The sequence below is a fragment of the Macrotis lagotis genome, chromosome 1, assembly GCF_037893015.1.
Source record: "Macrotis lagotis isolate mMagLag1 chromosome 1, bilby.v1.9.chrom.fasta, whole genome shotgun sequence".
Classification (NCBI taxonomy): domain Eukaryota; kingdom Metazoa; phylum Chordata; class Mammalia; order Peramelemorphia; family Peramelidae; genus Macrotis; species Macrotis lagotis.
In genome coordinates, this window is record NC_133658.1 from 799573487 (window position 1) to 799588796 (window position 15310).

Consider the following 15310-nt stretch of genomic DNA (forward strand, 5'->3'; position numbering starts at 1 on the left):
TTATATACCAGTGTATGCAGACCCAGAAGGAAGAATGTTTGGATGGGAGCTGAAGGGAAGCAGAAATCAATGCTTCCTAAGAACTTAACAAGTAGAATTTCCCAGTAGTGAGAATGGACTATTTCATAAAGTAGTAAGTTCCCTCACATTCTGAGAAATGTATAGGTTCCAGTGATTGATCATGGACTAATTATCCATACAGAGGTAATGTAACTGATCCCAGTCATGATATCTTAAAGTGGAGAGATCACCTTCCAGATTCCCATGTAAATAATAAGATCTGACTCTCCAAAGCGTTCTGTGGAGAATTGTCCATGATAAAAAAAACAAAAAACAAAAACGTCTTACTTTATGCCAATTCTATTGTTGGAAAACCCTGACTACCTTCAGGGATATTGTAGAAGAGATTCATGCTTCGATAAAAAGTTAGATTGCATATATTGAAGAGTGATTCCTGTTTATATAGTGCTTAAAGATTAACAAAGCACTTTCCTTGCAACAGTTTATTGAATTTGATAGTCAGATACTGTTTTGCCTATTTTATAGATGAGGGCATTGAAGTTCAGAGAAGATAATTTGCCTCCTGACTCCAACTCTGCTTCATGATGCCTCAAATGTCAGCTTGGGGATCTTTGAGGTCCACTTTACAGAGAAGAACAAAAGTGTTTGACAGCCTCCCGGAACCCCCTACGTAGTAGAGAAGATACAAAGATCAATAACTAAAGTTCAAGGCACAATGTAGCAAATCCTCTACGAGTTTAGAGGAGGGAAGAATTGCATACTCTGTAGAATAGAGGCCTGACAAAGTGATGTTGTCCTGACTAGTTAGTAACTTCCTCCAGCACTGCCCTAAAGTTAGGTTGGCAAATGAGTCAGCCAGAAACACATGTAAGCTCTTTGATTCCATGTAGTAATGATTTAATTGACTAGAGAGCACAAATAATTTTTTGTCAGCTGCTGTATTTGAATATAGAATCGCATGAATTCAGAGAGGAACTCTATACTGTACCTTAGAGACTTGCTCTCCCTTCTCCCCTCATAATGTTCTTAAAAGCACCCACATAGATGCTGAGTTAACAGAAGCAGGTCCTGGTCAGTTTCCAGAAGCCAATCAGATTGATTGACCAAGTGGAGTAGTGAGATGTAAGGGCCTGCTCAGCATTGTTAAAGCACACCAGCACAATCCTTATGGGAATCCCTAAAAATAGATTGACTTGTCTTACCCTATCTGCTCTCTCAAGTGACAGGAGTCAAGAAATGAACTTAAGTTTTTGAGAACAAGCAGAGACTCTTAGAACCCACTCTCCAGAATGAAGCTGATGAGCTTGTCAACTCCATTGGGAGAGGTGTACTGGGCCAAGGGCAGGAGGGGGTACTCAGTGGACTTTCCCAGAGGAATTCTAGTGAAAGAAGGTAGCATGGGATAGTAGAATAAGGAATCAGGAGAGATGGCTTCTAATCCAGGTGTGCCCTTCCTATTTTTGTGTTCTGAGGCTTGATTCAAACCCAAAACTAAACATTTGGTTTGCTGAGTTATCTCTTGATCTCAATAGAGAAATTCATAGAATATTAGACCTAGAAGGGACCTTAGAGATCATCTGTTGTATTTCTCACATTTTATAGATAAAGAAATAGAGACCCCAAAGGGGGGAAGCTACTTACCCAAGGTCATAGAGATTCAGTATCACAATGTAGATTTCTTAATCCTACATCTGATGTTTAACTTAGAATTTCTTGCTGTCTTCTCTGTCATTTAGGTTGTATAGGGACGTAGGTGTCCAGTAGACTAGAAGTTTGGCTTAATAGACAGTACATAGGTCAAGCCCTCAGTATTTAGCCAGAAAAGGAGGGAGCAGGCAGATACTATGCTCCTAGGTCAGATGGAGGGTTGAATTCTGATTAGGTGGAAGATATTTAGACACTAGAAGGTCATGGTCATGAAGCCAAATAATGGATCCTGGAACGAAAAACTTAAATAATAGGAATCCTCAAGATCATCTGGTGTTGAATTTCTTCTACAGAAAAATAAATAACCCTTATTCTACAGTAAAAGAAGTATCATATAGGTAGCAGAACTAGTCATTGACTTACCATAGAATCAGGTTTATGTCTAGAAAGGATTTGAGAATCCATCTAGTCCAGCTCTTCATTTTATAGTTGAGGCCCAAAGATGTTAAGTGATTTGTAGTGAGTAGCAGAGATGCACTGTAAATCCAAGTATTCTGACTCAAAATTCAGTGCTACTCCTCCTCTTAGTGATAAATCCTTTGGAAACTAGGATAGTCAAACAGACTCTGGTAATCACAGCTCCTTTCCCATGTTTATCTCCCTTACTCTAAGTAGCCTTACTACACCCCCTATTCACTTTGACTTTTATAAATTTTTCAGTCACCTGTTTTGCTACAGCTATCTTGTACGGAATGCTGTTTTCTCCTATAACTGGCCTTTATAATCTTTTTTGGTCTATCATTATGCTTTCTAGGAACACATTAAGAATATCTGGGGATTTTAATGGGCTATGTAATCTCTCTATGAAGAATGTGACATAGTAACTAAATAAAGCTATTCCCAGGATGGATTGATGTAGGCATGCTGACCAGACCAAGGGAGTAGATAAACTTTCTGTACCCTGCCCTTTTTATTTTTTTTTTGCAAGGCAAATGGGGTTAAGTGGCTTGCCCAAGGACACACAGCTAGGTAATTATTAAGTGTTTGAGACTGGATTTGAACCCAGGTACTCCTGACTCCAGGACCAGTGCTTTATCCACTGCGCCACTTAGCCACCCCTACCCTGCCCTTTCTTAAATATATCTTTAAGAAGATTGTATTTACTGTATTGTATTGATTTCTGAGTACTACGTTACAACATAAAAGACAAAAACTTGGAGTGAGTCCAGACCAAGGTGAACAGGCTGATGAGAGAGACCTCCAGACCTATATGAAGTCTGATTAAAGGGACTAAAACTGTTAAGTTTGAAGAAGAAAAAGAGAAAATGTAGGGGAAATATAACTATCTTAAGGTTTTCAAAGGACTGCCATGTAGAAGAAGCAGTAGACTTGTTTAATTTGGCTTCATAGGGGAACTTGAAGAAGTAGGTGGAAAATGCTAAGATACTTCTAATGGAAAGGAAAATGTCTTTATAGTTAGATCTGCCTAAAAGTAGAATAGGCCAACTTGAAAGATTCCCCCATCCTTGGGGGAAAAAACCCTCCCTTTAGCCTCCCATTCTCTCTAGCTATTTATTATCCCATATCTTGTCTCCTTTCTGAGACTAATCTTGAGAAAGTCATCAATGTCTATAATAGGTGTTACCCTCTTTTTCTTTCACTGTCTTAACTCTGCAGTTCTCCAACCAAAATGACTCTCCAAAGTTACTAAATCTCTTAATAACCAAATATCATTAATGGCCTTTTCTCAATCTTCATCTCAATTTCTCTAAAGCCTCTGACACTGTCTTACCATTCTCTTTTCTTGACATTTTCTTCTCTCCAGGTTTTTATGACACTGCTTTCTCCTGGTTTTCCTTTCTGACTGCTCCTACTCTGTCTTCTTTGCTGGATCTTCATCTAGGTCATGCCCATTAAAGGTGGTTCTATCCTCAACTCTCTTCTCTTTTTATACTTCTTTTCTGAGTATACTCATCAGTTCCAATGGATTCAGTTATCATCTCTATACAGATGAGTCTCAGATATTCCTTTCTCTTCCCAGCTTTTCTGCTGACTGCCTCTCTCATGTTTCCACTTACCTATTGGACATCTTGAAACAACATGTCTAAAACTGAATTCATTGCTTTTACGCTCAAAACCATTCTCTCTTCCTAATTTCCCTATTCATGTCAAGGATACTACTATCTTCCCAGTCATTCTCAGCTTCTCACTTTTTCTTACTTTGCATATCTAATCTGTGGTTAAAATGTATCCATTTCACCTTCTAGAGTCTCTTTCTATTTCCCCTTCTTTTTTCTCACACTACCTTCATCCTGGTGTACCTCCTCATCACTTTGTGCCTAGTCTACTTGCCACCAATCTCTCCTCACTTCAGCTTAATCTTCTACTGCCTTCCTTAAGTGCAGGTCTGACTGTGGCAGCCCCTTCTCAGTCAGCTCCAGTGCTCCTTTATCAGTCAACTCCCTATCATCTTTATGATCAGTGATGTTCAACTTACAAAATCTTCTCATCCCCTCCACCACCTTTCAGGTTTTATTACATTTTAACATTGGCACATACAAAGACACACATGCACATACTCATATGTGTGCATATTCTGTGATTCAACATCACTGGTTTCTTTGCTTTTCCTAGAACTCTCTCTCTTCTCGTGTCTATTTCCTGGTTTCCCTGGTTTTCTTTCAAGTCCCAGGTAAAATTGCATCTTCTGCAAAAAGACTGTCCCTGTCTCCATTGATGCTAGTGCTTCCCTCTGATCCTGTACATAGTTTGTTTACATGTTGTCTTCCCCATTAGTCTGTGAGCTCCTTGAGAGTGGGAACTGTATTTTGCTTTTCATTGTATCCCCAGTGCTTGACTAATGCCTGTAATATAGTAGGAACTTAATGTTTATTGACTGACTACTTATTGGCTGACAAGCTCTAGACATGGAAGAGGGAATTTCAAGATCATTTAGTCCATGCCATTTGTGATGATTTTTTTCATTCTTTTTCCAACAACAGTGACAGAAAAGACTTATGAAAGTGAATCCTGCACAGATAGTGAAGAAGAGTTTAAGGTGAAGACAACGTCTTTTCAGAGACCCCCCTCCATGACTGTGAAGAAGGAGCCCAAGGAGGAGCGAAAGGGCCTCAAGAAGGGGGCAGCTGCTCCTGGCAAAGCCAACAGGCAGGTGTCCATTACAGGCTTCTTCCAGAAGAAATAAACAGCCTCTTCCTCCAGAGGAGCGGACCTTGCCATTCCATGTGTTCACAAGGGGCATCAGCTCTGGCTTGCTTACTGTGTAAGTGAGTCCATCTAGCTCCTTAATGCAGGCTGAAAGGGTGTCTCCTGGGAGCAAAGGACAAGTGGACATTTCAAAAGCTCCTTCCTTCTGAGGACATTTTTATTCTGTTTCAAGCACAGCCTTTGTGCTGTCTGAATATGATCTACTCTCTGTCAGGAGAGACAGGTAACAGACTTATTCAAGAAGTCCTCTAATGGCTCACGTATCCTGGCCCTCCTATCCCTATCTTTCTGCCCCATTTATGTTCATGTTAATACCTGCCTACTTGTTTGGGGCATACCCTTGAACTTCACTGAATGAATTCTCTTCCCCAAATGGAAAAGATTTTCTTTCTACCTTTAAATCCTGATTGGACTAACAGCCTTGTAACAAAAGTCTCCCTGTCATCCTCTTTTTCTCCACTAAAAAGTATTCTGGCACCTAGTTCTGGACCAGGAGACAGACATCTTATGTTGGGACCTCTTCACAAAAGCTAACTAGCCCTTTGCCCACAGCCCGTGGTTTGGGAAGGCCCCCAGGCAGAGCTCACAAAGACATTTTATGATTGTATTTGACTCTGCAAAAAGGCAGTAAAGTGAACACTGAAGTCATCATGTTCCTGACACAGTGTGTCTTGTGCCGGGTGATTTTAATTTTTTTTTCTTCCTCCTTTCTCAGCACCTATGCAGCCCAGCTAAGGAGGAGCCTTCCTACAACAACAGGCATTGAGGGTGAAAAACTTTTGTTCTTCTGAAGGAAATACATCTCAATACAACTACCCCAGGCTGGGGAATGTTGTAAGCACAGAGACACAGAGACGTGTTGTCCCTCTGGACTTAATTTGGCACCACTGGGTATTTGCCCAGGAATACAGGGTCACTGAGGCTAAAAGGAGAAAACTATACACACAGATCAAAAAAGCAAGGGAACATTTTAACTTGATCTTTTGAGGGGAAAATCCCTTGAAACAATAAATCATTTCCTGTAATTTTTTTTTCTAAAGTGATTTCTCTTAAGGCTAATGGAGTAATCTGAATGGACTCAACCAAGCATGGCAATTGCTAACAATAAACTTCAGTGAGACACATACATGGTGCTGGCAGGGCAGTCTTCCCCATCTTGAGTAACAGGACTCGAGACGTCTGACTTTGTGCTTATGTCCTGAAAAGGATCATTACAGTGGCTGAGGTAGTAGGCAGTGTAATCAGCTGTCTGCTATTTAAGGTTAGGGTTATAACTGACCCCAAGCTTCATAATGAGCTTCATTAATAACCGTCACCCAGAGCTTTCCAGCCAAAGTAGCCCCTAGGGGCACTATTAAGACCAGAGGTTTTCAGGGTGAATTTTGGCATTATGTATAAGGACATTGGTATATTGAGGCCTGTGTAGCAAGCTGAGTAAGTGTTGGCTTATCCCATAACTGTTTCTTAATGGGAATGGGGCCTTTGTTCAGAAAGTATGGGAAACCTGGAGTTTTGAGCAAGCTTTTACAAAGACCCTTACTTCTGAAGAGATTAGCCTGTTGTGATGTTTATTTTTATTATAGTGTGAAAAGTTTATTCTAAACAGTAACATTGAATTAAAAACCACTAAGTAGCCTAAGTCATTTGAACATTGTACTAGGATTGCTGATCCCTGATTTAGAAAAACTATTCTGTAAGGGGCTCTGTCTTGCTGGGATAGCACAAATCCTGTGATCTCTGTTACATGCTCAGTGAGCTCCCTAAATATTGAACTGTCTACAAAGCTTCCCCTTGTAAAAACAGCTTAGCAAGTAATCTCAACTTGAGGTTTTTTTTTTTAAGGTAATACTGTACCATGTTATTCATACAAGTTTGATAAATTTGAGAGCTTGTTTTTTAAAAATGATTTAAACTGTGAGTTGTCTAATGTGTTGTTTAATTTGACAGGACAGCAGCAACGTGTGCAGTTATTTAAACTCTTAACAGGAGGCAGACTTGTTTTTAGTTTATAAAAGTTAAAACTGCACACCCTGCGGTCTGAGAGACAAGTTATTTGCCCCCTCTGTCATTTTTTGTGGCTCTGCTGGATGCCTCTTCATTCCAACTAGCATCATTTTTAGTTCATTTAGGATGACATTCTCTTTGCTGTCATGTCCTCAGACATTGTGTTAGCCCTGCCTGGAGGGTGTCCCAAGGTCATTGGCTGGTTGCTGCTTTGTTTTAAAGCATTATACTGGCTGTTCATCTAGAAATCTAAAGATTGGTTAAATAGGGAAAATTTTTTGACCCTTGTCTTTAAGTCAACAAGTATTTAATGAGTTCTTATACTTTCTAGAGTTCTGTGCTTAGTATTAAGGAAGGAAGCAAGTACAGAAAAGACTTGGACCCAGCTATCGTGGATCTTATAGAGGATATAATCCATTTGTATCACACAGATGATGAATACAAAATTGTCCTTGAGAAATACATAACAGAGAGAAAGTCCTAACCAGACTTCCTGAAAGAGGTGATATTTGAGTTATGATTTTTAAAGGATGAAAAGAATTTAACACATGAAGGCAAACTTGGTAACCCGTCACAATTAGACTGGAGGAAAGACCATCGGGGGGAGTAAGTACTTGATTCAGCATATTTATTAAAGGTCTTCTAGGTTCTGTGCTAATTGCTAGGATGAATTAAGATTGGATCAGTAGAACTGGGCTGGATTATGGAGGACCCTAAAATCGAGGCTAAGCAATAAGGAGTAGTTATAGAGGTTCCTTGATGAAACAATGGAGAAAGAGATGGCCAGATCCATCCATTGGGAAGATTAGCCTGGCATCCATGGAAAGCTTGACTTAATTGAAAGAATATTGAATTTGGAATCAGAAACACGAGTTTGTCCTGGTTCTGCTACTGACTTGCTTTGTGAACTTAAGCAAATAATTTAGCCTGTCTGGACAGTCTGTTCATGTGTTCATATCCTTTTTTTTAGCTTTTCACTCTATAATCTTAAAGAAATGTTTTTTAATCCTAAAAAGGAACATACTGATTTTAGCTGGAAGGGACTAGAGTGGAGGTGGGAAGAAACTTCAGCACTGTTATAGTTAATTTCCTTTGTTCATCCTTTGTATTCTGAGAAGCAGTCTATAAGTTTTACCAGACAGTTGAAGAGGCCCATGTCATACACAAAGCCTTAAAGAATCCTTGGTTTAAAAGCAAAGATAATCCCAGTTTTTGTGACACAAGTTTGGGGAACCTCCAAGTGCTATAAGTCCAGCATACATTTGAGAGAGTTTTTCCCCTATTTCAAAAAAGTGGGGATGGGGGTGGGAAATAATTCATTGGCATATAGTTAGCAGTAGAATGTAATGGAGTGTGTTTTTTTCTCAGTGGCTATTTGAATTTTCGTTTATCTAAATTGGACCTTGTATGTGTTGCACATTTTATGTGTTGATAACTTTTGTCATCCCTTCCCCTGACCACCTCCTCTGAGAATTCTGTAAGTGAATTTATGTCCTGAATACATGCAATTATTGAGTAATAACAAATATTCTAAAAGGACTGTTGTTGACACAATGCACATTTAATAAAAGGTATATCATATATAGGGAAAATGAAATGGTAAGTTTTAATGAGGTTAAATGAATGTTTTACAACTTACCTACTTTCATTTTTATCCCAGCAATCAGCCTACAAGATTGTAGTATTTTTGTTGACTTTTCCATTAACATGGCCAATTTTTCTAGTGAAATAAATCATAGTAAAATTAACCACAGCTCATATTTCAATAGTACTTACCCACTTATAAATTGTTTTCTTTAGGACAACCCAATGAGGTAGAGGTAGTAAAGTATTATGGGCTCCATTTTGTGGATAAGAGGAATGAAACCCAGAAAATGAAATGATTTGCCTTAAGTCATTTAGCTAAGCAAGTATTGGTGGAGTAGTGACTGGCCCCAGATATTTTGATTTCAGATTGGTTCTTTGTTCCATTATACCACACCACCTTAAAAAGGAACCTGGGAACCACTTAGATTTTTATAGTTAGCATCTTTCTTGAAATGACCTTTTAAGGTAGGGAGTGCAAGAATTTCCCCCTCCCCCTTTTTTGCAAAGGGATGAGGAAGGTCCTAGAGGTGAAGGCTGATTCCTATTCTCTCTTTCCACTTTCCTGGTATTCCTTTCTCTAGTGACACAAACTCCTAGCATGAGACATGAAAAATTGTGTTCTTTCTTGAGAATCTTTGTTCCTCCAGCAGGGGCATTCGTTATTGTACAGGACAGCGCAGAATAGAAGAGCCATATAAGGAAGCTAAATAGTTTCCTCAGGACATGGGCAGAATGAGTGCATGGTATTGTGTTTGCCAGAAATGTACTCTGTCAGGAGTCGTTTGGGTAAACTTGTCTCCTTTCATTGGTTACAGGATCTGAGGATGCTGTAATACAGTTTTTACCACCATGAAACAGAGGCTGGCTCGTTGTGTTTTGAGAGGTAGTACTGCTTTCTGAGTTACTGTCCTGACAGTACCCTGGAGGCCCTATAAATTAGTTAGGGCTGTCACCATGCCCTTTCTGAAGGGCACATTGTACCCAAACTGTCTGTGTTAAAGGTTGAATCTTGTTGCTCCTGCTAAATGACACTGCTTTTCATGTGTATCTATGGCCAGTTTCTAATGTTCATCTATGTAGGCCACCCACAGACTGCCTGCCATGGTCCTTAGCCAGAGAAACTTGGTAAGACTTCTGATCTCCTACTTTTTTCATCTAGTAATCCCACCTTGACCCTACAATTTCTTTTCCATTCCAAGTTCCAAATGCTGTCAGACTAATTATTTTTCCCCCACCCACTCTTGCTTGTGTCCTCATTTCTTGAAATATTACTCTTTTATTGCAAGAGTTCTTCATGGATAGTCCTCCTCTAACTTATTTTGTCCTTTTCTGTGTTCACTGGAACAAACTAGACTTTGGAATTAGTGTGAGCAAAGTCAGGGAGGAAAGATAGTTTATGTACGCAGGGTTAGACTAGGGTACTTTGGAAGGAGTATAGATTATGTGAGGGAGAACAATCCAACCTTCTCAATTTTATTAAGCACTTGATTCTTATAATACATTGCTAGGCTATGGGATATAAAGTAAATAAAAATCAGTTTCTGCACTCAAGATGAGACTTGGAAATAGATATGTCTATGTGATGCCCTTTTCTGTGTTCACTGGAACAGTCTAGACTTTGGAATTGATGTCAGCAAAGTCAGGGAGGACAGATAGTTTATGTATTCAGATTTAGGGTAGATTTTGGAGGAAGTTTAGCTTAAGTGAAGAAGAGCAATCCAATCCAATCTTCCCATTTTTTATTAAGCACTTTGTATAATACACTGTGGGCCATAAAATTAATAAAAATCAGTCTTCTCTCAAGATAAAAACATGGAAATTGTCTATGTGATGGCCTCAAGAAGAGGGAGGAGGTACTAACAACTATGGAGATGCATAACGGTTTCTTCTAGGCAATGAATGGTGCAGGAGCTGAACTTTGAAGGAAGCTAGGTATTTTATAAAGAGGAGAAAAAGAGTAGGTCCTGGGTATAAGAGACACATTGTGAGAGGCACCATAGGTAGTAGAAGTTGGAGCAATGAGTTTGGGGAACAATAACTTGGTCATTTGAACCAGAACATAGAGTGCCAATAGCCTAGAAAAGTAGGACAGCTTTAATCCACAGGCCCTGAGGGAGCTGCTATAGATTTCTGAGCAATGGAGTGATGCAGACAGGTATGTACTAGGAAGGCTATTTTGGGTGTAGAAAACAGATTGGATAGGGAGATCCTGAAAACTAGCAGTCTTGGTAGGAGCCTTTGAAGTCTACTAGGCAAGAGCTGAAAAGACCTGAACCAGGAGATAGCCATCTTAGTGTAGAGAAAAGGACAAGTGTGCAATATCTTACAGTGGTAGAATTGGCAAATGATGGAGGGAGAGGGAAGATTTGAAGATGGCTGAGATTGTAAGGTGGCACCCTTGAGAAATTAGGAATTTAAAATGAGGGGTGGGTTTAGAGAGAAAAGATGATAAATTCCATTTTGGACTTGTTGAATTTAAGATGACCATAGAACCTCTATGTGATGATATCCAGTAAGCAGGTGATAATAAATGATAGCAAATCATAGAGCCAGAAGGGACCTTGAGAGCCATCTTGTCTAAACCCTTCATTTTACAGAATAAACTGAGGCCCATTGAGGTTAAAAGTGACTCATCCCAAGATCATATGGGTAGTAAATATAAGATAGAACAGTAAAGCGAGATAAATCTAGAGAGGTGCTGTATACCCAGGAGTTCCTTGATCCAAACTCTATATACCTTCTAACTTTATACCACAAGTCTCCACAAATAACTGACCAACAGAGAAAATTCATTTATTCTGCTTTTGGAAAACTAATTGTTAGAAAATTGTTCTTTATGATCAGGGTGAAATCTGTCCAAACAGCACACATGACAGCTCTTCCAATACTTGGAAAGTCCTTCTCTTTCCATTTAGTTTTCCCAAGCCTTCCAGTTTAAATATCTTTGGTTTCTTTTGTGGCATGGTTTTGAATTCCCTCACTCTCCTGATCATCCTTCTCTGGGTAGAATCCAACTTGTCTGTGTCTTTCCTAAAATATGGTACCCCAACTGAATGCAGTGTTCCAGGGTAGAATCTAAGTGGGATTGTCATGCCTTCATTCTATAGATTATACTTCTAATACAATTTGTTGTGATCATATTGTCTGTCAGTTTCTGTACCTTACCTCTACCTTATTTTGTATTCCATATTTTTCTGTTGACTCCTTGAGTTTTCAGTCTATACAAACAGAAGCGCATTCCACAAAATCAGTGATCAGTTATGTTGTAGTAAGGATTCTTTTTTTGGGGATATGAGTTGGATCAGATATTGTGGTTTAAAAAAAATAATCTTGTAATTCTGTGAATATTTAAAGATCTTTTTCACAAGAACTGTTGTCTAGCCACATTTCCCTCATCCTGTACTTGTGTGGTTGATTTTTAAAAAATGTTTTCCAGCCTTATTTCACACGATTCTCCTTCATAAACTACATTCCAGCCAAACTAGTATACTCATGGTTCCTAAAACTTGACACCCTTTTCTACATTCCCACAAACTGTCTGTCATGCCTGGGATGCTTTTCCAGAATCCTGGTCTTCCTTCAAATCTTGCTGTCCTCTTTCTTTCAAGACTATGTTTTTCTGTGTATATCATATACCCCTGTAGAATGTACATGTTATTCTTTAAGGGTAGGAATTCTTTTCATTTGTAATTGGGTGGTTAATATATGTTTGTTGAATAGAACTTGACCCTCAGTGTTGGACTTTACATTTGTCCAATATCAGTGACTGGTAGCATGCTGTATGGTAGTAGATTTATGTCCACCATACATCTAATAATGATACCTAGCATATGTTAGCATTTTAAGGGTGTAAAATACTTTACAAATATCTTAACCTTATAACAACCCGACCTGAGAAAGCACTGAAGGGTAGAGAGATTGGAGGTCTTGATGAGAGCAAAGAAAAGGTGGAGGAGAGGGGTGAGGCAGAGAGAGAGCTGGAAAGGAAAATTTGGGATTTATGAGAGAATAAGGGCTAGGATTGCATGAGATGAGTAAGTATGTATGGCTTGGTTATTTTTAATAATTGAGGGGGGAATATCCAAATGGGTGAATTAATGAATATACTGAAATATGCGTTTATTTCACCTTGATAAATTGACCCCTTAATTCTGATCTGTTGGGAGGATCCTTTTGGATTACAATTCTGTTACATGACATCTTTTTCTCTCCCAATTTTGTGTGAGCTACAGATTTTGATAATTAGCATCTATGCTTTCATTCAAATTAGGAATGATTAAAAGATTAAATAGGGCTCCCTGGAACTGCATTAATGACTTCCTTCCAGGTTGACATCCATGAGTTAATCAGCACTTTTGTCCCAGTCACTTAAGCAGTCCTGAATTCATCTATTCAGTTCATATCTTTCTTACATGTTCACTAAAACAGCCTGAGAGATTTTGTCCAAGCCTGAGTGAAATCTAGGTAGCCTATATTTAATACCATTCCTCCAATATACCAGTGGAGCCATCTTTTCAAAAGGAAAAATTGCTGGTTAGAGAAAATCACCAGTCATATAAGTAACAAATCAACCATCCAACAAGCATTTATTATGTGCCTACTATATTCCAAGGCTTGGGGATTTAACTGGGGATTTTAAAAAAAGAGTCCCTGCCCTCAAGGAATTTATAATCTAATGGGAAAATAATACATGAAAACAATTATATGCAAACTAGATATAAAAGGATAAAATAGAGATGAGGCTGAATAGCATAAAAGAGAACTGGAAATGGCTTGCAGAGGGTAGGACTTTTTTTTTTTAGGTTTTTTTTTTTTTTTGCAAGGCAATGGGTTTAAATGGCTTACCCAAGGCCACACAGCTAGGTAATTATTAAGTGTCTGAGGCTGGATTTGAACTCAGGTATTCTTGACTCCAGGGCTAGTGCTCTATCCACTGCACCACCTAGCCACCCGTGAAGGTAGGACTTTTAATTGAGACCTGAAGTAAGACTGGGAATCCAGGAGACAAAGAGTTCTAGATCTGAGGGAACCTATGAAAATGTGAGTTGAGATATGTAGTTAGTCTGAGGGAGGTGTAGCAAAGCAGCCAATATTATTGGATTTCAGACTATGGTGGAGATGAGGGGCAAGTAGAGAAGTGTATGAGAAGACTGGAATGGTTGGAAAAAGCCAAGTTATGAAGAGCTTCACAGCTAAATAGGATTTTATATTTGATTTAGGAGGTAATAGGGAGCCTCTGGAATTTATGGAATAAGGGGGTAGGGGAGAGAGGGAGGACATGGTTTCACCTACCCTTTAGGAATGTCATTCTGATAGTTGAAAGGAGACTGGAATAGAGGAGGGCTTGAGACAGGGAAACCAACCAAAGGTTAGTGCAACAATCCAAGGGTGAAGGGATAAAGGCTGACCTCAGTATGTTGGTAATGTTAGAGAAGAGACAGGGATATGTATGAAATATGAAACAAAGGTATTATCAAAAGGAATTGGCATCAGATTGGATAGAAGGGGGGATGAGGAGTTAAGATGGCAGGTAGTGTGAGTCTGGGTGATTGGGAGGATGGTGATAACCTCAACAATAATAGGGAAATCCAGAAAAGAGATGTTTTTGGTCCAAAGAAAGTTCAGTTTTGAACATGTGAGTTTGAGGTGTCTATTGAACATCTAGTTTGAGATGACCAATAAGTAGAGAAGATAAGATGTTAAGCTTTTATTAAACTCCTACTACTAGACACTACTAAGGTCAACTCAGTGGATCCTCACAACAACCCTGCTATTATATTATCCTCATTTTACAATTGAAGAAACTGAGGCAAATAGAAGTTAAATGACTTAATCAGAGTCACACACCTAGTGTCTGAGACCAGATTTGGCTGTGGACCAGCAGTCTTCTCTACTATGCAGCCAGTTGGCTCTGGTATTTTAATGTTAAATTGGTCAGGAAAAGAGGTTTGGCCTGGAGGGATCTGAGAAATACTTGAAGAGAGAGAAAAGAATTGAATCCTTGATAAAATCACCTGAAAAAATTCAGAGGTAGAAAAGAAGAGGGTCCAGTACTGAGCATGGGAACACCCACAGTAAGTGAACTGGTTCTGGATGAAGAGCCTACACAATGAAGTAAACTGATGCAGTCAAGACAGGTAGGAGAACTAACAGAGAAAAAATCATTTTCTCTTGTAAATCTTCCCTTTACTAAAGTGGGTTTTTTTTTTTTAATGGTTTTTGAAGTCACACTCACCAGGTTATACTTGAAAGAACACATTCTTCCCCTCCTCCACTTTTTTTTTTTTCAAAAAATAAGGACAGCATTTTCTTGGTTGCCAATCTCATTCATCAAATTTGTTTAAAATTTTTACTTGTGCCTTTTATTTTTTCACCTAAATTTCTAAATATACTCCTTCCTCTCCCCTACCCAGAATGCTAAACCTTGTAACAAATCAGACAAAAAAGTTAGAAAATTAACCAGTACATTAATCAAACCTGACAGTTTTGTTTTGTTTTTTTTTTAGGTTTTTGCAAGGCAGATGGGGTTAAGTGGCTTGCCCAAGGCCACACAGCTAGGTAATTATTAAGTGTCTGAGGCCGGATTTGAACCCAGGTACTCCTGACTCCAAGGCCGGTGCTTTATCCACTACGCCACCTAGACACCCCCAAACCTGAAAGTTTATGCAATATTTTTCTATACCTCTAGGTCCCTACCTTTGCATAGAAGGGAGGGAGGTACATTTTCTTATCCTTTTTCGAATCTAGATTTATTATAATTGAAAAACATTCAGTTTGGGTTTCTTTTTCCTTTGACAGTGCATTATCATTGTGTACACTATTT

The 15310-nt window shown here is 38.9% G+C and overlaps 1 protein-coding gene across 1 annotated transcript in view; it reads left to right on the top strand.

Annotated features, from left to right (window-relative positions):
• Positions 1 to 5921, top strand: part of POLD3 (DNA polymerase delta 3, accessory subunit) — a 48658-nt gene extending 42737 nt beyond the window's left edge. Inside the window, exon 10 of the mRNA XM_074214569.1 lies at positions 4671 to 5921. Coding sequence (XP_074070670.1) covers positions 4671 to 4873 — 203 coding nt within the window. The 3' untranslated portion in view covers positions 4874 to 5921. The remainder of the gene's footprint in view (positions 1 to 4670) is intronic.
• Positions 5922 to 15310: the final 9389 nt, after the last annotated feature.